Below are 25,425 nucleotides of genomic sequence, written 5' to 3' on the forward strand. Positions count from 1 at the left end.
GGCAGGTCTTCCAGCCGGCACAGGTCGTGATCCGCCTTCGTTTGTCGGCATTGGCGATGCAGTGGCACGACTGAGAGCTCCGGTGGAGGGGGATCAAGAGGGGCCTCGTCCTCCCCAACGCCGATGGGGGGGGGGGGGGCGTTCTCCCCGCTGCCGCTGAGAAGGCCCCCTTGGCTTCGGCCAGGATCCGGGCAGCCACCCGGAGCGACTGCAGCCCCCCTGTCTTTGCGGCCATGTCTGCTGGTCCGAGCCACCAGCCCTGTGTTTCAGGCTCCACCAGATCTCCCATCCTGGCGAGCCGCGCGTTGGCGAGGCGCCTCTCCATGCCTGGGGTGGCGGTGGTGGATGGCAGCTTTGTCTGTGGGTTCCTAAGGATCGGTTCGAAGACCAGATCCTCGGCCGATCGCGGTTAGTTCAGCCTCCTGACGGCGAGGGAGCTCCATGTCTGCAGGACGCTCCTGTAGAAGGGTGGCAGCTGTCCCAATGGGAGGCCCTGCAGGTCCATGTAGAATACTGTCTGTCTCTGTCTGTCTCTCTGTCTCTCTCTCTGTCTCTGTCTCTCTCTGTCTCTCTCTGTCTCTCTGTGTCTCTCTGTCTCTCTCTGTCTCTCTCTGTCTATGTCTCTCTCTCTGTCTCTCTCTCTGTCTCTCTCAGTATCTCTCTCCCTCTGTCTCTGTCTCTCTCTCTCTCTGTCTCTCTCTGTCTATGTCTCTCTCTCTGTCTCTCTCTGTATCTCTCTCCCTCCGACTCTCTCTCTCTGTCTCTTGTGTGTGTTGTTGTCACCGGCGGGGAGCGGTGGCGCAGCGGTTAGCGCACTGCACTATGACCCCCTCCCCCACCCCCGACGCGAGGTTCGATTCTCCAACTCGTGACCAACACCCAGCGATGGCGATTGTTCGGGCCTCGAATGAGCACCCCGGTGGGCACCCCGGTGCGGTGTGTAAAAAAAACATCGCCACTAGGGGAGACAAAGGCGGCCGGGCGTGGTGCTGGCCACCAACCCGCTCGTGTGCCACAGTGCCGGCCTTCATAGGTGATACTCGCTAACAGCACTTGCCCCAACAGTCTGTTAAGGCTACACGGGGGATCTTTGTCTCTTGTGTGTGTGGCCCAGTGTATGCGTGCGGCCCACCCTGATGAACAGAGCAATGCCATCCCTAGAGACGCGCTTCGACTGCCACCACGTGAAGGATGAATGAACACTGGCAAGCGGAGGCGGCCGTGGGAGGTCAGAGGGCATCAGAATATATATTTTTTGCTTCATTTCCACTGCGGGAGATCATCTTTATTTAGAATCTTATTTTTCTCTTATCTTCATTTTGTATCTTTATTTTCATCTTCATTTAGAATCTCATTTTTAAAAATTCATTTCGAACCTTTAATCCGAAGATCGAAGCTCTTGTTGTTGTTGTTGTCCACAGATGTGTCCAATGTAGGGAGGGATCAACAGGTCAGAAGATTCCGAGCCGGCATCGCTGAGCGCCTGGGTTCAAATCGGGGACTCTGAGTTGATGATCTCACACCTCCATCCTCAATTACTGCACACAAAGCGACTCGGCTATTAACTGTAATTGGTGTGTACATGTCCCTCGTGTTGGCTAGAGCCCAGCATGGATGTGAATCGACGCTTTGTTAGCCCCCGAGCACCGTTCGACTCAAGTTTGTTTGTGATCGCTGGCTCGGCCCATCATCATCATCATCATCTGTCCCACCCTGCCTCCCTCGGGGGTCGATAAAACTAGTACCAGGCTGTGCGAAAGTCAACGGACACGTCTTCTGTGAAATAGACGTGCGTACACACCCCCCGCCCCCCGCCATAGGAATGTGCAATTTCCAGCATTGCCTCAGTCCTGTAAACTGTACCTGAGCAGCGATGTCTCAACAATTGTAGCAAAACAGAACGTCGCTTCGATCGTGAGTAACGCCTGTGCAGTTGCACAAGTGTGGGTGACCACAGCGCCCCATCATCCCTCCCTCCCTCCCTCAAGGGGTCGATAAAACGAACACCATTGAGGCACTCATTCGCTTTAGAACAGCTGCGTGTGTCGGTGTCGTATTTAGTTTGTTGTCTTTCCCCCCACCCCCGTACCTCCGATTCAACACGCATACATAGCGCGGTTGGCTACGTACGGTGCGAAAGAAGTTCAACACCACACACACACAGAGAGAGAGAGACACACGGACACACGGAATGCCCCACACGGACACACGGAATGCCCCACGTGGACACACGGAATGCCCCACACGGACACACGGAATGCCCCACACGGACACACGGAATGCCCCACACGGACACACGGAATGCCCCACACGGACACACGGAATGCCCCACACGGACACACGGAATGCCCCACACGGACACACGGAATGCCCCACACGGACACACGGAATGCCCCACGTGGACACACAGAATGCCCCACGTGGACACACGGAATGCCCCACACGGACACACGGAATGCCCCACACGGACACACGGAATGCCCCACGTGGACACACGGAATGCCCCACACGGACACACAGAATGCCCCATGTGGACACACGGAATGCCCCACACGGACACACGGAATGCCCCACACGGACACACGGAATGCCCCACGTGGACACACGGAATGCCCCACACGGACACACAGAATGCCCCATGTGGACACACGGAATGCCCCATGTGGACACACGGAATGCCCCACACGGACACACAGAATGCCCCACGTGGACATACAGAATGCCCCACAAGGACACACGGAATGCCCCACACGGAATGCCCCACACGGACACACGGAATGCCCCATGTGGACACACGGAATGCCCCACATGTCCACGACCGCCGCCGCTAATTGGATGCGGCCCCGCAGTGCAGGTAACGCGTCGCGGAATGCACGCGGAGCGTCTGGGGGGGGGGGGTGGCCTCAATTGGCATCCCCCTCGCCACACCTTGCCCCCTCCCTCGCCTCCCTCCTCGCCCCCCCTCCCTGCCCCCCCCTCTCCCTCGCCCCCCCCCTCTCCCTCGCCTCCAACTCAGCACCACACCCCCCAACTCCCCTCCCCCGCCCAGCCCCGTCACCCCCCTCCCTCCCCCTCCCTCCCCCGTGCCGTCTGCGGCGTCTCGCTCAGCGCAGTGGCCCCGTGCAGGTTCGGGGCGTGGGGGGCGCCGTGTCCCCGCCTGCGTCTCTCTCTCTCTCTCGCTTCTCCTTTCCGCGGAGAGGTTTTGTGTCCGTGTCGTTTGTCGTCAAAGAAGAGACGCCGACGGAGTCGCCCTCTCGCCATCACCCCCCGGGGTGTACCTGGAGACTTTAACACGCAACGCAACTCCGCAGGAATAGGCGAGCTGTGGGGCTAAAGCGTCGACGTCTTCTTCATCATCATCATCATCGTCGTCGTCTTCTTCATCATCATCATCGTCGTCGTCTTCGTCTCAATCAACACGTGGACTCCGGGCGCTTTGTTGCTGCAGTTCGTGACATCGCCGGACGGGCCACGGGTGTCCGATATGAGCAGCGGGTAAAGAGAGAGAGAGAGGTGAGCGATGTGATGATGACCCAGCAATGATGTGATGATGACCCAGCGATGTGATGATGACCCAGCGATGATGTGATGATGACCCAGCGTTGTGGTGATGATGACTCAGCGATGATGTGGTGATGACCCAGCGTTGTGGTGATGATGACTCAGCGATGATGTGGTGATGACCCAGCAATGATGTGATGATGACCCAGCGTTGTGGTGATGATGACCCAGCGTTGTGGTGATGATGACTCAGCGATGTGATGATGATGACTCAGCAATGATGTGATGATGACCCAGCGTTGTGGTGATGATGACCCAGCGTTGTGGTGATGATGACCCAGCGATGTGATGATGATGACCCAGCGATGTGATGATGACCCAGCGATGTTGTGATGATGACCCAGCGATGTGGTGATGATGACCCAGCGATCTGATGATGACCCAGCGATGTTGTGATGACCCAGCGATGTGATGATGACCCCCGCTGGGGTGGGTTGTGGAGTGAGTGGACGGGGACTCACGCGAGGGGCGACTTCGTGGGCGACTTTGTGGGCGAGTTCGCAAGCGACGACGCAGGTGGACAGCGGGGCGAGGTGGACCAGCGGTGGACGCTTAAGCCAGAAGGGAGGCACCCGGGGGGCTTCACGGATTCGTTGATCGAGTTCGGTGGCGACCCCATGAATTGTTTCATTTTGCCGCCAGTGTAAGGTGACAGGGGACAGGTGATGTTCACAGGAACAACAAAGAGACGCCCCACCTCCCCCGTGTAGCCTGTAACAGACTGTCGGGGCAAGTGCTGTTAGCGAGTAGCAGCGCCACCTATGAAGGCCGGCACGGCACGCGATGGGGGGTGGGTGGCCAGCACCACGCCCGGCCGCCTTTGTCTCCCCGGTGGCGATGTTTAAAGCCACACGCAGACAAAGATCCCCCGTATAGCCTTTAACAGACTTTTGGGGCAAGTGCTGTTAGCGAGCGCCTATGAAGGCCGGCACGGCACCACGAGAGGGGGTGGGTGGGCAGCACCACGCCCGGCCGCCTTTGTCTCCCCGGTGGCGATGTTTTCACGCACCGCACCAGGTTGCTCATTTGAGGCCGAGTCGACCTAGGGGAGGCCCGGGAACACCCGGCTCAGACAATGGTCACCGGTGTTGGCTGCGAGTTTGGTGACTCGAACTCTGTGTTGGGGCAGGGGGGGGGGGGGTGGTGGTGACCTGGTTCGTAACCGCTGCGCCACGGCTCACCAGTGACGAGACAACCAGCGGAGAGGAGGAGGTGAAGGCCTAGCGAGGCGTTAGGCGGTAGGGTGGCGCACTGCAGTTACAGCGAATTGGCAGCAATTAACCAGGTGAATCGGCGCGCGCGCGCGCGCTTGGGCGAGGTGTTGTCACTGGCACGAATTACCTAACCAGAGGGGCAGCGCGCTAGGAGGCATGGGTGGGTGCAGTGCCGGATGAAGTTCGTGCGGGGCCTGTAGCATGATGTTATGAAGGGGCCCTAAATGAAAAGTAAAAAAAAACACGCAACTGTTGAAACACGTAAATGTTTAATTTGCATAGTAAAGTAATTGTATTTTTTTCATTCGCTTTACGGCCAGATAATGGGACAGATCGCTAACCATTAAACACCCGGTCGTTGATAAACGTTGAAGGCGGTATAGTACTCTAGTAATAGAGCAAGTGCAGAATCACTGGACAGGAATTGATAGCTCGAAAGCGTTTGGCGCGGGGCCCTTGAAAGTGTGGGGCCCGTAGCTACTACTACACGTGTAGTAGCTACTACTACACTACTACACGTGTAGTAGTAGCTACTACTGCACGTGTAGCTACTTTTGCTACGACGATAATCCGGCACTGATCACAGCAGCGGCTGATTCGCTCCAGCCTCTGACTCACCGGGCGGTCGGTCACCTCCGTGTCGCTCTGCTAGCGCCACTGCCACTGCTGCTCCTGCCACGGTCACTGTCACTCGTTGATTCCTCCGCTGTTACTTTTGCCACGAGGATAATCCGGCACTGGGTGGGAAGTTGTTCTACGATCGGTCAGCAGTTAGGCAAGGAGGAGTAGGGTCAAACATGCAATCGGTAGAAATGGGCAGGCATCTAGATCGCATCTAGATCGCATCACGATCGCCCTCAAATGAAAACACGTGGCGAGATCACGATCACGCTCAAATAAAAACACGTGGCGAGATCACGATCACGAGCAAATTAAAACACGTCACTAGATCACGATCGCGCTCAAATTAAATCACGTGGCGAGATCACGATCACGATCAAATTAAAATACGTCACTAGATCACGATCGCGAGCAAATTAAAATACGTCGCGAGATCACGATCACGAGCAAATTAAAACACGTCGCGAGATCACGATCGCGCTCAAATAAAAACACGTTGCTAGATCACGATCGCGAGCAAATTAAAACGCGTCGCTAGATCACGATCACGAGCAAATTAAAACGCGTGGCGAGATTACGATCACGAGCAAATTTAAACACGTCGCGAGATCACGATCGCGCTCAAATAAAAACACGTTGCTAGATCACGATCGCGAGCAAATTAAAACGCGTCGCTAGATCACGATCACGAGCAAATTAAAACGCGTGGCGAGATTACGATCACGAGCAAATTAAAACACGTGGCTAGATCACGATCGCGAGCAAATTAAAACACGTCGCGAGATCACGATCGCGCACGCGCACATTCATGATTTCCACTGAAACGAGACGACTCAAAAAAAGTGCAGTCAGTTAACCCGGCGATTCGTTTCGACGTCGCAGTCCAGCCCAGCGGTTATTAACCTTTACTGGACCCTTGCACCCCTTTGATTCGTAATCGTTAACAAATGTACAATGTTAATAGCTACGTAGGGTATGATGAAACAAAGTTGCAACTTACGTTGCCCCGTGCTTCATTTGTGTTCCGATGATTTACCTTCTAAAAAAATTTGGCCATGTCTCGCACGACCCCAGAAAGGGGATCCCGCACACCTCCAGAAAGGACAGCTCACACACCCCCAGAAAGGGCATCTCGCACCTCCAGAAAGGGGATCTCACACCCCCAGAAAGGGCATCTCACACCCCCAGAAAGGGGATCTCGCACGCCCCCAGAAAGGGCATCTCACACCCCCAGAAAGGGCATCTCACACCCCCAGAAAGGGCATCTCACACCCCCAGAAAGGGCATCTCACACCCCCAGAAAGGGGATCTCGCACACCCCCAGAAAGGGCATCTCACACCCTCAGAAAGGGGATCTCGCACACCCCCAGAAAGGGAATCTCACACCCCCAGAAAGGGCATCTCACACCCCCAGAAAGGGGATCTCGCACACCCCCAGAAAGGGAATCTCACACCCCCAGAAAGGGCATCTCACACCCCCAGAAAGGGGATCTCGCACACCCCCAGAAAGGGCATCTCACACCCCCAGAAAGGGGATCTCGCACAGCCCCAGAAAGGGAATCTCACACCCCCAGAAAGGGCATCTCACACCCCCAGAAAGGGCACCTCACACCCCCAGAAAGGGCACCTCACACCCCCAGAAAGGGCATCTCACACCCCCAGAAAGGGCATCTCACACCCCCAGAAAGGGCATCTCACACCCCCAGAAAGGGCACCTCACACCCTCAGAAAGGGCATCTCACACCCCCAGAAAGGGCATCTCACACCCCCAGAAAGGGGATCTCGCACACCCCCAGAAAGGGCATCTCACACCCCCAGAAAGGGGATCTCGCACACCCCCAGAAAGGGAATCTCACACCCCCAGAAAGGGCATCTCACACCCCCAGAAAGGGCATCTCACACACCCAGAAAGGGCATCTCACGCCCCCAGAAAGGGCATCTCACACCCCCGGAAAGGGCATCTCACACCCCCAGAAAGGGGATCTCGCACACCCCCAGAAAGGGCATCTCACACCCCCAGAAAGGGCATCTCACACCCCCAGAAAGGGCATCTCACACCCCCAGAAAGGGCATCTCACACCCCCAGAAAGGGCATCTCGCACCCCCAGAAAGGGCATCTCACACCCCCAGAAAGGGGATCTCGCACGCCCGTGGGGTGTGTGGTGCACCCCAGGTTAAGAAGAACCACTGGTTTAGAGTATTTGGCTGCAATAAATGTCCACACGATAAGTCACTTCCATGAAGCTATCATTTGTGATTGTCGGGCCTCTTCTAAAAAAGAGCTACAGGGCTCAGCGGGGCCTTGCGCCTGGTAAAATAAACAATAGTTTAAATATTCTTGGTTCTTTCGGTAAAGTCACGTAGAAGGGAAACAATAAAATAATAAAAATATAATAAAAACCACACCTGATGATGATGATTGCTTGTGTTGCAGTCGAAACGTCGTGATAATTTTATTGTTTTATATTTTTATTATTTTATTGTTTCCCTTCTACGCGGTGACTTTACCGAAAGAACCAAGAATATGAATCACTGCAGTCACGAAAGCTTAAAATAAACAAAAATAATTGAAATAGTTTAGTGGCGTGAGCGAGCACTTTCAGGGGCATGCACATTTTCCTGTTTACCTAGTCTGGTAAAAATGTGAACGTACCACACTCACACACACTCCCCATCTCTCCAGATCGAGGAAGAAGCCACTGCAGGAGGCGGTTAAAGAGGTGCGAGAGACAGCGCGAGGGGAATGGGCGAGCCCGGGACCTCGTCGCCACGGCACCACGCCGCCGCCGCCGCCGCCGTGACCGCAGGAGGCGGTCGCTTCCTGCGCCCCGTTCGCCCCACGGCGGAGGCGCTCGCCATTCGGGGTCCGTCCCCAGCTCGGCGTGACGACGACAACGACCCCGACCGCTGCCGTAGCGGCGGCGGAGCGGCCGGGGAGCGGGCGGCGCGGGGAGACCGCAGAGCGTCGCGAGAAGCCGAGGTCGGGGCTCCGTGGCGAGCGGAGCAACGGGGCGGAGGGGACGATTGGGCCGGAGGAGGAGGCCGCGCCAGCGTCCTGCGGGAGGAGCGGCCCGGAGGTCGGCAGACACTCGGCGGCGCGAGGCAGGAGAACGGCGTAAGAAGGGCACAGCCTCCGGGGGAAGACGAGGGAGAGCCCAGGAAATGGAAGAGATGGGAAGCCAGGAGCCCTGCCCAGGAGGATGCCGGCAGGCAGGAGGGAAGAAGACCTGCCCTGTCTCCGCTTGAGAGGCCCAGGGGTCAAGACACACTCATGGAAGCCGACAGTCCTCCCCGTGAAGGATCGAGGAGCTTTCAAAGGAGGGGCACTGACGGCTCTCTGCAGGAGGAGCCCGCGGCTCAGGCGAGAAGAGGATGGGCGAAGTCTCTCCATGAAGACGCGAGGAGGTGCGAGAGGCGGGCAGCAGTACCGGCAGCAGCAGCAGCAGGGATTCCCGCCTTCGAGAAGTCCAGGAGCCAGGAGAGATTCTTCGATTCTGACGGTCCTCTCCGTGCAGAGCCTAGGAAGTGGGAGAAGTGGGTAGAAGCTGGGGGTTCTCTCCGCGAAGGCTCCAGGAGGTGGGAGAGGCAGGCCATAGCTGGGGGTTCTGTCCGTGAGAAGTCCAGGATTTGGGAGAGGCTAATCGAAGCCGAGAGTCCCGCCCTTGAGAAATCCAGGAGTCAAAGCAGGCCGATAGAAGTCAACGGCTCCCCCCGTGAAGAATCCAGAACATGGAGGGGAAGAATAGCCATCGAACGTTTCCTGCGAGAGGAGGAGGAGGAACCCGGGACGAAGGGACTTAGGGGATCGGCAGGTCACCGTCTTGGCGAGCCCAGGGGTCTTGAAAGGCAAGGGGCTTCAACTTCCCTCCACGAAGATTCCAGGAGGTGGAAGAGACAGGCGGCAGCCGGGGTTCCCCTCGTTGAGAAGTCCAGTGACGATGATAAACGACTGCATTTGGAAAGTCTTCTCTCTGACGAAGCCAAGGGGCGGGCAAGGCAGGCAGAAGCTGGCGGTCCTCTCCGTGAAGGCTCTAGCGGTTCAAGGAGAGGGGTCGAGGCCGTCCTTCACGACGAGCCCGTGACACGTGGACAAAGAGTATTAGCAGGCCATGCTCTTGAAGAGCCCAGGGGTGTCGAGAGGCGAGGGGTGTCGAGCTCTCTCCATGAAGATTCTGGGAGGTGGAAAAGGCAGGCGGCAGCCGGGTTTCCCCTCGTTGAGAAGTCCAGGGAGTGGGAGAGACGAATGGATCCCGATGGCCCTCCCGGTGAACTATTCAGGAGTTCGAGAAGAACGGGAGCAACTGAGAGCTTCCTGCAGGAGGAGCCCACGGTGCAGGGAAAGAGAGGATCGGTGATTTCCCTCTCTGAAGAACCCAGGAGGTGGGAGGTGCGGGCAGCAGCAGCAGCAAGGATTCCTGTCCTCGAGAAGTCCAGGAGCCCAGAGGGCCTCTTCGATTCTGACAGTCCTCTCCATGCAGGGCCCAGGAGATGGGAGAAACGCGTAGAAGCCGGGGGCTCTCTCCGTGAAGAGTCCAACCGGTGGAAGAGGCAAGCATCACCTTGGGGTTCCATCCGCGACAAGTCCAGGCAATGGGAGACAGAAGCCGACTCTTCTCCTGAGCCTCGAAAGGGCACGGACAATCCCATGGAGTCAGTGGGCCGGGCCCGCGTAGCCCAACCCTCAATAAGGAGGCCCTCGCAGACGACAGGCGACCAGCCAGGGTCGCCGGAGAAATTGCCGCGAAGAGACTTGGAGGTGTTGGGCAGTCCCAGACCGGGGATGCTGCCGGCGCGAATGAGGCTTGCGATGCTACGAGAAAAGCTGGCGGCGGAGGGGATGATCCTGCAGGACTCAAAGATGCTCAGGCGGAAATCGTCGGTCTCGACCGGCAACGGGAACCAGAGTCCTGGGACTGGGGTACCAGCCGGTCAGGATAGCCCGAGCGCCAAGGAGAGTGAGGAGGCCGAGGCTGCTACCAAGATTGGGACCGGGGCTGAGACCAAGACTCGGATAGAGACTAGGACCGAGACCGGGACCAGGACTAGAACGAGAACTGACACCGAGACGAAGGCTGACACCAAGGCTAGGATAGAGACAAGGCCCGAGACTGCGACCAAGGCTGAGACCAAGACTGGGACCAGAACTGGGACTGCTATCGAGGCCCAGGCAGAGTTTTCACGTGGAGTGAAGATGCGGAGCGGATTCGCGTCGGAGGGAGACCGCGATCGGGGGCAGAGGTCAAACCACGGGGTCGGAGTTCGTGAAGAAACGGCCCCTACCACGTGAGTACCCGGTTTCCTCTTCCGAAGGTTAATGGGGTCAGTACTTGCATACATGTGCCATCCAGTGTCTATCTACTGCTGGAGGAATGCCACGCTGCCGGTTCAACAGCATTTTGTTCAAACAAGCCCGACTGCCACTGATAGACACTGAATGCTGAAACCGGTTCGGAATTTGGCTCGTGCTGAAACAATCCTGTTGACAGCACGTGCTCCAAGAAGCCCGCGTGTGGCTGGAGGGGGGGGGGAGTAAAGGGACTGTCGTGGTGTTATCGGGTTGCTCCCCCACCCCCTCCTACGGCCCCTCTTGAAAACGTGCGAAGGAGCAGGAGACGTCGTTGGCCAATTTCTTTTTTTAGAGATTTTTTTTATATTATTCATCATTTATTTATTTATTGTTGAAGGAAAAAATGAATTCAATCAGCGCAGCGCCCACCACACACACACACATGCGCGCAAAAACACAGTTCTGGGATTGTTTTGTGTTTCGTAGCCCAAAGCGCAATCCTCTCTCTGTCTGTCTCTCTGGATGGCACACACAAACACTGGGCCACACACACAAAGATCACCCGTGTAGCCTCAGCAGACTGATGGGGCAAGTGCCGTTAGCGAGCACCTATGAAGGCCGGCATGGCACGCGAGAGAGTGGGGTGGCCAATACCACGCCCGGCCGCCTTTGTCTCCCCAGTGGCGATGTTTACACACCGCACCAGATACTCACTTTGAAGCTGAGTCGACCTAGGGGAGGCCCGGGACCGGTTCAACTAATCGTCACTGGTGTTGGCCGTGAGCGGGAATGGAACCCGGGTAGCCAGGTTCGTAGCGCAGCGCGCTAGCTGCTACGCTACCGCTCCCCGCACCGATACACACAAAGACAGGGTTCTCACACACCCTCTCACGCACACTCCGTCTCACACTGTCTCACACTCTCACAACCCCACCTGACTGTGAAATGTTGGTCGTCATCTCTGCATCTACACGGGGAATCGGCGGTGACTGCCCCGGGCCCCGTGCTACGCTTCGACGTCACGGTGGCTAAGAGATATTAACTACCTCGCCTAGTGTACAGGAGGTCGTGGGTTCGATCCCGACCCTGATGCCTGCTGCTGTATATTTGGAGTTTGCATGTCTCTCTCTCTCATCATCCTCACGGTGGCTAGGAGATGTTAACTACCTCGCCAGGTACACAGGAGGTCGTGGGTTCGATCCCGACCCTGAACGCCTGCTGCTGTATATTTGGAGTTTGCATGTCTCTCTCTCTCATCATCCTCACGGTGGCTAGGAGATGTTAACTACCTCGCCAGGTACACAGGAGGTCGTGGGTTCGATCCCGACCCTGAACGCCTGCTGCTGTATATTTGGAGTTTGCATGTCTCTCTCTCTCATCATCCTCACGGTGGCTAGGAGATGTTAACTACCTCGCCAGGTACACAGGAGGTCGTGGGTTCGATCCCGACCCTGAACGCCTGCTGCTGTATATTTGGAGTCTGCGTGTCTCTCTCCCCATGGTCGCGTGGATTTTTCTCCGGGTCCTCCGGTATTACCCTCCACATTTAGAATCAGTGACACCACGCGTTTAGGGAGTATTTGGCTGCTATTATGAATTTCCACACGATGATTATGATAAGCCACTTTGGTTGGAGCTATCACTTGCGATGGTCAGATCGCTTCTGAACAAAGAGAGCGGCGTAGCAGCTCAGTGGGGCCTTACCTGGTAACTTCAAATAAAAAGTTTGAATTCTAGATTTGAAGCTTTCGTGACTGCAAGGATCCATACTCTTTGGTTCTATTCGGTAAAGTCACGTAGGTAAAAAAATAAAACAACAAAAATCACGACGTTTCGGCCACAACACAAGCAGCCTTCATCAGGTGAAGGGACCAGACTGTCTCGAGGACAGCGCTGGAGTGAACACAGCCAAGCTCAGACTACGACCTTTAAGCTGTGTGAGAGGGATTAAGGTACCTCGACAAAGGAATTAGCATAAAAAATAGCATTTAATTGCTAAGTCCGCCAATCAAATGCTATTTTTTTATGCTAATTCCTTTGTCAAGGCACCTTAATCCCTCTCACACAAGCTTAGAGGTCGTAGTCTGAGCGTGGCTCCGATTCATTCCAGCGCTGTCCTCGAGACAGGCTGGTCCCTTCACCTGATGAAGGCCGCTTGCGTTGTGGCCGAAACGTGATTTTTGTTGTTTTATTTTTTTTACCTACGTGACTTTACCGAATAGAACCAAAACGTTTGAAGGCATTGGGGGGGTGGGACCCCCCCCCTCCACCACCACCCCCCCCCCCCATATGGATGACCCTGCTTGTGCCTATCACAAGGGGTTGCCACCTCTACGGGTTGGACCCGGACAAAGTCCCAGGGGAATTGGGGCATTCGTGTCCGCCGTGGTGGGATGTTTGCGTGCAGTTGCAGTTGCATATCAGCGGTGCCGTGTTGATTATAGACCGAGTGCTGACGGAGAAACAACGTCCGGGCTTGGTCCGCAGTGGGCTGGGTGGCAAGCCGACTCTATGAAACGTGGAGAGGGGGAAAAAAACGGGGAGAAACACGCAGACTCCAAATATACAGCGGCAGGCGTCAGGGTCGGGATCGAACCCACGACCTCCTGTATGCCAGGCGAGGTAGTCAACATCTCATCAGGGTCGGGATTGAACCCACGACCTCCTGTATACCAGGCGAGGTAGTTAACATCTCATCAGGGTCGGGATCGAACCCACGACCTCCTGTATACCAAGCGAGTTAGTTAACATCTCATCAGGGTCGGGATTGAACCCACGACCTCCTGTATACCAGGCGAGGTAGTTAACATATCATCAGGGTCGTGATCGAACCCACGACCTCCTGTATACCAGGCGAGGTAGTTAACATCTCATCAGGGTCGTGATCGAACCCACGACCTCCTGTATACCAGGCGAGGTAGTTAACATCTCATCAGTGTCGTGATCGAACCAACGACCTCCTGTATACCAGGCGAGGTAGTTAACATCTCATCAAGGTCGGAATCGAACCCACGACCTCCTGTATACCAGGCGAGGTAGTTAACATCTCATCAGGGTCGGAATCGAACCCACGACCTCCTGTATGCCAGGCGAGGTAGTCAACATCTCATCAGGGTCGGGATTGAACCCACGACCTCCTGTATACCAGGCGAGGTAGTTAACATATCATCAGGGTCGTGATCGAACCCACGACCTCCTGTATACCAGGCGAGGTAGTTAACATCTCATCAGGGTCATGATCGAACCCACGACCTCCTGTATACCAGGCGAGATAGTTAACATCTCATCAGTGTCGTGATCGAACCAACGACCTCCTGTATACCAGGCGAGGTAGTTAACATCTCATCAAGGTCGGAATCGAACCCACGACCTCCTGTATACCAGGCGAGGTAGTTAACATCTCATCAGGGTCGGAATCGAACCCACGACCTCCTGTATGCCAGGCGAGGTAGTTAACATCTCATCAGGGTCGGGATCGAACCCACGACCTCCTGTGTACCAGGCGAGGTAGGGAACATCTCATCAGTGTCGTGATCGAACCCACGACCCCCTGTATAGCAGGCGAGGTAGTTAACATGTCATCAGTGTCGTGATCGAACCCACGACCTCCTGTATACCAGGCGAGGTAGTTAACATCTCATCAGTGTCGTGATCGAACCCACGACCTCCTGTATACCAGGCGAGGTAGTTAACATCTCATCAGGGTCGGAATCGAACCCACGACCTCCTGTATACCAGGCGAGGTAGTTAACATCTCATCAGGGTCGGGATCGAACCCACGACCTCCTGTATACCAGGCGAGGTAGTGAACATCTCCCAGCAGCAGCACGAGGAAGAGGGAGGGAGATAACAGAAGAACCGGATCGGCAGAGACAAGACGAGCCAGTTTGAGATACAGTACAACCTGTGTGTGTGCGTAGGGAGCGGTGGTGCAGTGGTTAGCGCTACGCTGCGCTATGAGCCCGGTGACCCGAGTTCGATTGCCGCTCACGGCCACCACCGTGAACCGGTCCTGGGCCACCCCTAGGTTGACTCAACCTCAAATGGGCGCCTGATGCGGCGTTGTAAAATCATCGCACACTGGGGAAGACAAAGACGGCCGGGCGTGGTGGTGTTGGCCACTCGCCCCCTCGTGTGCCGTGCCGGCCTTTATAGGTGCTCGCTAACAGCATTTGCCCCAACAGTCTGTGAAGGCTATAGGGGGGATATTTGTCTTTGTGCGTCTCTGTGTGTGTGTGCTCAGCAATTATGGGAGCGGTTAGTGCCGTGGTTAGCGCTACGAACCCGGCGGCCCGAGTTCAATTCCCGCTCACGGCGGCCAACACCACCGTTGACGATATTCTGAACCGGTCCTGGGCCTCCCCTAGGTCGACTCAAGCTCAAATGAGTACCTGGCGCGGCGCGGTGTTGTAAAATCATCGCCACTGGAGAGACAAAGGCGGCCGGGCGTGGTGGTTGCTGGCCACCCGCAGTAGTGCCGGCCTTCACAGGTGCTCGCCAGCTCCTCGCCACGGGCAGCACTCGCCCCAAATCCGTAGGAGGCGATAGGGCGAGCGGGCGGGGATCCTTTGTGTCTTTGTGCGTTGCCTAGCAACGCCCCGCGTTGTGTTTACCACGCGGGCGGGCGGCGGCTCAGCCAATGGGGGGCGGCACGCGCGCAGCTGTGGGCGCTGAAGGTCAAACCGAGTGACCTCACCCGCGTCACGGAGTCCGAATGGCATTTTTTTCACCCCTCCCCCCCACTCAATCGTTCATTTGTCGGACGTCCTGCGCCAGTTTTGTTTAGCCCCCCCCCCCCCCGCTAACGCCCCCCCCTAACGCCCCCCCCTAACGCCCTTCCCTAACGCCCCCCCCTAACGCCCTAACGCCCCCCCCATAACGTCCCCCCCACCCCCCGCGTCCCCCACTGAGGTGCAGCAAGCCGTAAATGCGTCCGTGTTCGACGTATGAGTCATGTACGTGCGTTGTGCGTTGAACTTCTTTCTCACCGTGCGTGGCCAACCGCGCTCGCTAATCGGAGGTGTGTGGGAGGGGGGGGGGGGCAAGGACTACAAACACTCAGCACAACGACAAGCAGCTTCAAAATGAAATTAGTTCGTCAATTTAGACGGTCGAGACTTGAGACGGAATGACAGCCGAGTAGGGTGTCGTCCCCCCCCCCCGCCCGCCCCTCAACTCTCTACAAAGCTACGGGACTTCTGCCAAGAGCATTACGAAGCCGCAGCTTGTGTACAACATTCTCCGGCGCGTGTCGGGACGGGGGCACGGCAAGATCCCACCGTGTCCGTCCAGTGCTCGCTGAGCTGCCTTGGCTTTCGCTTGCCGAACGAACGCGTACCAAGGTCGCACTGATCACGCACGAGGTGCTCGTCACAAAGTCACCCGCAATGCCTTGCTGATCTCGTCAAGGAACATCAACCATCGCGCGAATTCCGGCTGCCCTCGCAGCGGCGGTTTGGCTGAACCATCGAGCCGAGATCGGCGGTCACCGCATCGCGCGGCGCTTTCGGATGCGCTTCTGCGGCCGTCTGCAATGGGTCCGGGCATTTTAAAATCGCCTTATTGAAAACGAATTTCTTTCGAACTGCTTTTTGTGTTTTGGTTTGTTGGCCTTCTCCCGCACCTTCGATTAGCACGGTTTGCTACGTGCGGTGTGAAAGTAGTTCAACACACACGGTTTGCTACGTGCGGTGCGAAAGTAGTTCAACACACAGCACGGTTTGCTATGTACGGTGTGAAAGTAGTTCAAGACACACGGTTGGCTACTTAGGTGCGAAAGTAGTTCAACACACACGGTTTGCTACGTACGGTGCGAAAGAGTAGTTCAGCATAGATGCATGCGCCCGTAGTTAATTCTCGCCCGCGTGCTGCGGTATTATTTATTACATTCTAAATTTGTTTTAACAACGGCGCAAGCGTTTTGGCACCTCGGTGTTAGTCCAGTAGGCCGCTTCCCATTACGTACTCTGCAGGGCAATAATAATGATAATGATGATGTCGAAAAAATTATAATAATCACCAACTCGCAAAGTATCCCATTGCGAGAGGCACTCGCCACACTGCCGAGTCGCCGATATGGACAGAATGTAATTATTGGGCACGCCAAGACGGCGTGCATATGCAAGCGAAACGATTTAAACTATTTTATTTTACCATGTGAGGACCACTGAGCTCTGTGGCACTTCTTGAGAAGCGGCCGGGCCATCACAAACGATAGCTTTAACGAAGTGGCTCATCACGTGGACATTTTTAGCAGGCGACGAATACTTAAAAGTCTAAACCGCATGTTGATGTTGATTCTAAACGTGGAGGGGCACAAAAACGGAGGGCACGGGTAGAAAAATCCACGCGACCATGGGGAGAGACCAGCAGGCGTCAGGGTCGGGATCGAACCCACCAACCTCCTGCATACCAGGAGAGGGAGTGAACATCTCTGCGGCGACAGCGATATCAAAGGCTGGAAACATCGCCTCCGCAATTACGGTGACGGCCGTGGCTCTGTCGAAAGCAAAACAGTGCCAGACATAGCCATCGCGGCCACAACCACAGCCCGAGGCTTGGAAATAAGGGTACAGTAAAGCTGACAAAACCAGAGTAGGCTTCACCCTAACTGGCAATAAAACAGGTTGTATTAACACGTTCAAGCACCAAAATAGATGACACACCTTTTGAAAGTCATCAAGTCGACATTAGCCACGCATACTTGCGGTAAAACATGCAAGCATTCATACTCTGATAATAATGTACACATTGTATTTGAAACTGATTGGCCTACACCAGAGACCACCATCTTCATGGCCTTGTCGTCTCACCACCTGTGTTGGTCTGGAGAACACCAAAGTGCGAACAGAACAAAGACAGTGTATCAATGTATCAGTAGCTTCTGATTGAGTAGTTATATCTACGGGACTTTTTTGCCAAAATCAACGTGTGCATAATGCAGACTTGATGCCTTGCAATAGGTGCATCATCTATGTGATGTTTGCCAAAGTCAACGTGTGCATAAGGCAGACTTGATGCCTTGCAATAGGTGTATCACCTACGTGGTGTTTGAACATCTGAACACAGCGCCTGTTTTATATGGCCAGAATGGGTAAACACCAATTCTTTATTTTTTTTATATACTGGCAAAATAAAGGTGCCATGGATAGAGTACAGCAACACCCCCTTTTACGTCTCCCCCCCACCAATTTACGTCTCCCCCCCACCAATTTACATCTCCCCCCCCACCCTTTTACGTCGTTGCGGAGATATTTAGTCATTTCCTTAGGAAGGCCGCTACCCGATCAGTGGGAATTGCTGCACCGGAACGTTCTTATTCACGACAAACCTTTTTCGCTGTCGTTGCTGCACCTCTCACCAGATCTCGCACGGCCGACCTCTGCTCGCCCACGGAGGACGTCGTCAAGCAGTCGGCCCGCCGGATCATCGGCGACTACCTGACCCAGCCTCGGCCCATCCACAAACCGCTCCACGCCAACGACGACGGAGGCGGCCCAGAAGATGCCCCGCGGGAGGCAAAGGCGCGACCGTCCGGCGAGAGCGGCAGCGGCTCGCCAGCGACATCGAACGAGGGCGTTCACGGTGGCGGGGTGGGGGCCCCGCACGGCCAACGGGCAGCGGAAGCGGACGTCCCGGGGAGTCGCGCTTCCCGGCCGACGGACGATCGCTCGGCGGCGGCGGCGGCACATTCCGGGCGTCGCTACCGAAACGGTGAAACGCCGAGCCCGAGCCGTGGCGAGCGAGAGGGCGGCACGCTCAACGGCTCGGCGGGGAGAGCGGCGGCAGCGTCCGAGGGGTGCCCGGGAGGCCCGGCCGACGCGTCCGATGATTCGGTGGGCGAGGGCAAGATCGGCCGGGAAGGCAAAGTAGGCGGCAGGGGGTCGTTAGCCCCGAAAGAGGAGAGCCACGTGGAGGGTCAGGGTTCGCTGTACAGAAAGGTGGGGCTACGGGGGCATGGGCAAATGGTCGGCACGGAGGAAGTGGGACGGCAAGAGGAGGGCGCGGGACACGAGGAGCTTGCGTACCGCAAGGGACACTTCAAAGGCCCGGCGTTGGGGCACCTCGAAGGCCCAGCATTGAGCAACAAGGAAGGGTTAACGTTCCCTCAGGAAGGCCTAAGGGAGAAGGACCTTGGAAATGTGAGGGAAGGCCTAAGGCACGTGGATGGTGGTGAACGCAAGGAGGTCAGAGATCATAACATGGAAGGATCAACTTATCATTCAGAAGACAAGGAAGGCTTGAAGAAGGAACATTTGAAGGCAGAAAGTCCCACGTCTAAACAGGAAGGCCTAAGCGATCAGAGAAGCCCGAAGGACAACGGGAGAGCTAAAGCTAACAGAACGGAAAAAACGTGGGTCAAGAGCCTCCAAGCAGATGACGAGGGTCTGGTGGTACCCGTGAGGAGGAGATTGAGATATGAGGAAGAGCTCATCGCCAGCAATGACCTCGATTATAAAGTCAAAGACGCAGGTGACCCGGAAGGTCAAGTTGACACAAAGAGCCAAGACGTAGGAACCAAGGAAGACCTGTCGGATGAGGAGGCTGAGGATAAGGACAGTTCAAGGTACAAGGCCTGCCTGGTCCACGTACATGTCCAACCAGAGTGCAACAGAGAAGACGAACTGCGGGGCAGAGATCAGATGCACACAGGAGATGGCCTGTCTAAGGGTGAACTCGTGATCGACAGGAGAGACCCAGAGATCACGCAGCGGGACGTGAACCGGGTAGGGGGGTCAGACTCTGAGAAGGAAGATCAGGCCATCGGCGGGGACGATGAATCTCGCCGAGGCTACGGCCTCATGGGCGAGGAGGGAGAGGAGGAGGAGCAGCGGCCTTCGTACGAACGGGAGGATGACGCTCATAAAAGGGATGGTGCCGGCGACAGCAGAAGCCTAACAGGCGATGCACAGGGCATGGGCGATGATTACAAACAGCGAGCGTCCACGATGGAAGATCAAATGGCGAAGGAAGGTTTCACCGGTGGGGAAGATGTGGGACTGAGCCACAAGAACACGTGGGCGCACGCTATGGATAAGAAAAGTCTGGCAAACAAAACACGGAGCCTAGACGATGGCCATACATTCAAAGCGTCGGTGTATAATGAGCAAAGAGAGAATGAAGATTTGACTGGTGGGGATGATTTAGGACTGAGATTTAACAAAGTTTGGGTAAGCGATGGAGAAAATCGTGGTTTGACGAGAAAAGCACAGAGCCTAGACGATGGCCACACATTCAAAGTGTCGGTGTATAATGAGCAAAGAGAGAATGAAGATTTGACTGGTGGGGATGATTTAGGACTGAGATTTAACAAAGTTTGGGTAAGCGATGGAGAAAATCGTGGTTTGACGAGAAAAGCACAGAGCCTAGACGATGGCCACACATTCAAAGTGTCGGTGTATAATGAGCAAAGAGGGAATGAAGATTTGACTGGTGGGGATGATTTAGGACTGAGATTTAACAAAGTTTGGGTAAGCGATGGAGAAAATCGTGGTTTGACGAGAAAAACACAGAGCCTAGACGATGGCCACACATTCAAAGCGTCGGTGTATAATGAGCAAAGAGAGAATGAAGATTTGACTGGTGGGGATGATTTAGGACTGAGATTTAACAAAGTTTGGGTAAGCGATGGAGAAAATCGTGGTTTGACGAGAAAAGCACAGAGCCTAGACGATGGCCACACATTCAAAGCGTCGGTGTATAATGAGCAAAGAGAGAATGAAGATTTGACTGGTGGGGATGATTTAGGACTGAGATTTAACAAAGTTTGGGTAAGCGATGGAGAAGATCGTGGTTTGACGGGCAAAGCACCGAGCCTAGATGATGGCCACACATTCCAAGCATCTACAAAGGAACACCAACGAGAGAATGAAGGTTTAACTGGTGGAGATGACTTGAGACTGGGTCACAAGACTGCTTGGGCGCACGATATGGATACAAACAGTCGAGCTGACCACGCACACAGCGCAGACTCTGATTTGAAACACCAAGTGTCTCCGAAGAAAAATAAAATGGAGGAGGAAGGTTCCACTGATGGAGATGATTTAGGACTGAGCCGCAAGAACACATGGGCGCACGGTCTCGATACGAATAGTCTAGCAGGCAACGCACCGAGCCCAGATGATGGCCACAGATTCAAAGCATCAATGTATGAAGACGATAGAGAGAAGGAAGGTCTTACTGGTGGGGACGATTTAGGACTTGGCCACAAGGGTGCGTGGGTGCCCGCTATAGACACACATAGTCCAGCTGACAGCGCACACAGCCCAGACTCTGACTACAAACACCAAGCGTCGACAAAGGAAAATCAAACAGAGAAGGAAGGGTCCATTGATGGAGATGATTTAGGACTGAGCTACAGCAAAGTTTGGACACACGATCCAGAAAATCGTGGTTTGACGGGCAAAGCACAAAGTCTATATGATGGCTACACATTCCAAGAATCTACAAGGGACGACCTAAGAGACCGGGAGGGTTTCACCGACCCGCGCAATGTGGGACCAAGGCACGAGAGCGACTGGGCACGTGGCACACCACAGCCCCGCGAAGACGACGGGGAAAGGCTGCCAGAGGAGGGCAGTGAGCCATTCATAGGCGAAGGCCCGAGTGATGGAAATGGAGGCTTTGAACCGAAGCGTGGCGCAGACCGCGGCGAGGTGAAAGTCGACAACAATGGCACAAGCAACGACGGCCCGGGCAACGGCACAAGCAACAGCATTCTGCGCAGGAGTTTCGGGCACAGCTCCTCCGCAGAAGAGGAGCCCGCGTTCCAAGATGAAGACGGCTTCGGAATCGACGGCGGCGGCGGCGACGATTGGGACGATGTCACGGCACGCACGCCATGGAGACACCCGCATGGCGGCGACGACGAAAACGCGAAGCCCGAGAACGTTCACAACGGTGGCTCCGGCTATGAGGCACCGGGAGAGAATTCCGATGGTGAGGCGAGAGATGACGACGATCAGAAGAGTGACGCGGGCCACAGCGCGGCCGGGCCGGCTTCGGCGAACGCCGGCTCCATTCCGGTGTTCAGAAGGCCCCGTCTGGCAGATGACGATCGCACGGCGCTGGAAAACTTGGACGACGGTCGGCCTCTGCCTGACGGCAATAAATCCAGAGACTCAGATTCCGCGAATTACCGCATTGGTTCACGGGAGAATGATTTCATCGGGTCCGGTGAAAGTCACGGGAGGGCCGAACCCCTCAATGAAAACGCTGCGCGGCTGAACGGAGGTACTGCGGCTTTGAATGGCACCGGCTTGGATAACCTTCCGCAAACCCTCGACCCCCTTAAAGACGTTGATGGCACCGTGGTTGCTGACGAAGGCAGGGGAGGCATTGGGGCGAGCGGCCGCGCGAATGGGGCCGATGCCCCCGGCGCGGCGCCCGGTCAGGGGGACGCGGCATCCCGAGGCGACAGCGGCTCGACCAGCGGAGCCTCGAGCCAGCAATGGGTGGACTATTTCGTAGACAGCGGGTCACCAGACCACGACGATGTTCACGGCACGTACGCGCACGTGCCGATTGGCGGCCCCGCCGGCGGAGGCCGTGCGGCGCCGCGCGACGACGGCACGAATCCCTTCCTCTTCGTGCACGACGCCGTCGCGCAGGAAGTAGATGCGGACGGGCGCGCCGGGCGCGGCATTTGGAGCGCCCTGTTCGCCGGGGGCAAGCCGTGCGCCGGGCGTTTCTTCGAAGGCCCCGACGACGACCTGGAGAATCTTCCGGACTGGCTCAGGAGCATCGGCCCCTCACCGAATCCCCTGCCCCTTCCAAGGAGTTCAAGGGACCGTCCCCCACACCAGAAGCATTGGCAGCTTTACAAATTCCTCCCTCCCATCAAAGAGGAGGTGGAGATTCGCACGCGGCCGCCACCGATCATTATTACTCCTCCGGCGGCCATCACCTTGACGGCGGCGACGGCGGCGGCGGCGCAAAAGACGCCGGATATGATTCCGCCGGCTCTGGCTTCCAACGCCGCGGGTTCACCGTTGCTGCCACGAACGCCAACCTTTGACAAGTACAAGCCACACGAGAACTTCTCGGCAATCGTGTCCAACTCCAAGCAGTCCTACCTGGACATGATCTCCAAGATCAAGACGCGGCCGTCCCGCTTCGCAAAGGATGGGGTTTATTTTCAATCCAAAGATGGGTTTGGCAAATTACCCATGACCAAGAGAAAGAATTACGGTTATTCTTTCTCCCGATCGATGGACAGTGCGGAAGATCTGGAAGAGAAGTCTCCCGCGGAGGAGCAAGTCGCTCGCGAGGACTAGCGGGCTGCGATGGGATTTTTAACGAGTGACACCAGCTGGTGCGGTGACCTTGAGGAGTATCATTTAAAAAGTGGCGTGGAAAAAGTATTTTGAGGAGCAGTGCAAACCGAGAGGTTGGGGCAATGAGATTGAGTAAGCACCGTAAGATGCCAAGGTACATCCGCCCATACATCCCTCTGCGTGCGCGTGTCTGTACACAGACTTACGTGGGTAGCGGGAGTGTAGGGGCTGGCGCGCAGTGTGCTACAAACCTGGCGATCCGAGTTGGATTCCCGCTCATGGCTACCAACACCAGAGACGATTATCTGAACGGTTTCTTGGGCCTCCACTAGGTCAACTTGGTCTCAAATGAGCAACCTGGTGCCGTGTGCAGACATCGCCGCGAGGGAGACAAAGGCGGCCGGGCGCGGTGCTGGCCACCCACCTCCCCATGTACCGTGCCGGCCTTGAAAGGTGTCGCTCGCTCACAGCACTTGACCTCCACAGTCTGTTGTGGCTCCTCGGGGTGTCTTCGTCTTGTACACACACAGAGTACTTAGAATGGGTGAGAAACGCGGTGTCATCGGAAACCGGAATGAATGCCGGAATTTTTAATTAAGATAAGCCTTCACGGCCCTTTAAGTCAGCCTACCGTTGGATGAAGGTCTCCCCACGCCGTGTCAGTCAAAAGGGGGATTGACCATACTTTGCCGCGCCGGTCAGCGCGGGTTTGGTGAAGTGGGGGGGAGGTACGGCGTGGTAAGGTCCCTCATCTAGGAGCGGATTGACAAACGGGCTGCGCGCATACTGTACGTGGTCACGTTGGTGGTTGAAATCAGTACTTAAGACTTAGTTGTTGGTATTTTTTCATTATTTTGTCAGAGGTCATCGAATGTTGCCTTCATTTTGTCGTCGTCGTCGTCGTCCAAGATCCCAAAAAGGCGTTGTTGCGTAATCACGTAACTGTCAACCCCTTATCAGTGCCTACCTTCATGGGATCTCCTTTGCCAGTACCAAAATATGATAATAGGTTCTTCCCCTTTTTTCTGGCAACAAAACAGCTGTGTTAAGATGTTAAAACACCAAACTGAAACCTTTTTACGAGGACTCATGTCTGCATTCTGACCACAATGCTTGTGCTCAGAATGCACACAAACAACATACTCTGCTAATGTATGCATTGTCCTACCTTATCGCAGACAAATTCAAACCTTATTGGTCGCTCCGTGCCCTTACAAACCTCAACGCTCACCCTAGGAAGTCCCATCGCAAGGGAGAAACACAAAACAATAGGACAAAAAACGAACGCTTTTCACTCAATTTCCCTGCACAAGAATACCGTGTAAACCATATGGGTTGGCACGGTATGCAATCAGCTGCGTCAGCGCCACGCGGCATCGCGTGGCGCTGACGCAGCCCAGCGAGTCCTCGTTCAACGCGCTCGACGCGTTCCCGAAAAAGTGCCTCGTTTCGCGAAAACAACGTCCCCGTGAACCGCGCAACGACGCCCAACTTTGCCGAGATACCGTGCCGCTACTACGCACAGCAAGCAGGCGCGACACGTGGCCGAGGGTACGCCGCCGCTGCGTTACTGTATCACTCCGCGTACCGTATCGCTCCTTGAGAGCGTTGTTCTCGTCGTCGACCGCTCAGAAACCGCGTTACAACGAGGGTGGGTGGGGGGGGCGGGTGGCGTTGTGCGAGGAAGTGTTCCCGAATGAAAGGGCCGTGTCGTCAGGACGAACACCGCCCGCGCGCGTGTGAGCGAGGACTCGCCGACGGAACCGTCGAGTGCGCCGGCGATTTCACACCGGTTCCCATTTCTGCGCGGGTGCGGCGTGTCCGCAGAGGTGGGGAAACGGCAGTGGCTGAGTGGTCAGTGCACCGAAACTACGGACCCGGCGACACGGGGTTCGATTCCTGCTCGCAGCCGACATCGACCACGAGCTTGTCCCCGGAACTCCCCTTCGGCGTTGAATGCGTAGCCGGTGCTGCGTGTAAACATCGGCGCCGGGGAGACAAAGGCGGCCAGGCGAGGTGTTCTGGCGCCCACCCCCTTCGTTTGCCTTGCCGGCCTTCGTAGGTGCTGCTCACTCACAGCGCTTGCCTCGACAGCCTGTTAAGGCTACACGGGGGGATCTTTTGTTATCTTTGTGTTCGTGAGTGAGGTGCGTCAGTGAACTTGGGCTGTATAACGAATGGGTATCTTATCGGGACAGCTACATTTGCATTTCCATCGCTGCTTATATATGCACGTATGTACGTTGAACTTCTTTCGCACCGTACGTAGCCAACCGTGCTAATCGGAGGTGTGGGGGAAGGACAACTAAACGCGGGCCGTACAAGGCCCGCAAAATCATTTGGGTCTCTGGCCCTGCCAAGGCAACCGCAGGCGGGACTCGAAATTCAATAAATCTCGGAGCAAACCTGGAAAAGCAGTTGCGAGTAGCAACATCGTCAATACCGGCTAACATCATCAATACCAGCT

General features: G+C 55.8%; 1 protein-coding gene across 1 annotated transcript; it reads left to right on the forward strand.

The window, feature by feature from the left end:
• The first annotated feature begins 3,102 nt into the window (after nt 1-3,102).
• LOC116955542 (uncharacterized) lies at nt 3,103-24,607 on the forward strand. The gene is made up of 3 exons (XM_032976676.2): nt 3,103-3,513; nt 8,080-10,679; nt 18,047-24,607. The coding sequence occupies exons 2-3, from the start codon at nt 8,140-8,142 to the stop codon at nt 22,956-22,958; spliced, it is 7,452 nt and encodes a 2,483-aa protein (XP_032832567.2). The 5' UTR covers nt 3,103-3,513; nt 8,080-8,139; the 3' UTR covers nt 22,959-24,607.
• Nucleotides 24,608-25,425: the final 818 nt, after the last annotated feature.

This window comes from Petromyzon marinus, chromosome 60 (genome assembly GCF_048934315.1).
Source record: "Petromyzon marinus isolate PM22_M1 ecotype Great Lakes invasive population chromosome 60, UKy_Petmar_22M1.pri1.0, whole genome shotgun sequence".
In the NCBI taxonomy this organism is placed as follows: Eukaryota; Metazoa; Chordata; class Hyperoartia; order Petromyzontiformes; family Petromyzontidae; genus Petromyzon; species Petromyzon marinus.

What these genes read in the sequence shown, in the direction of transcription:
- LOC116955542 (XM_032976676.2), top strand. Translation starts at nt 8,140, where the DNA reads ATGGGCGAGCCCGGGACCTCGTCGCCACGGCACCACGCCGCCGCCGCC. An exon ending in GAAGAAACGGCCCCTACCAC is followed by an intron (nt 10,680 to 18,046) that starts GTGAGTACCCGG and finishes ACCTCTCACCAG; the next exon opens with ATCTCGCACGGCCGACCTCT.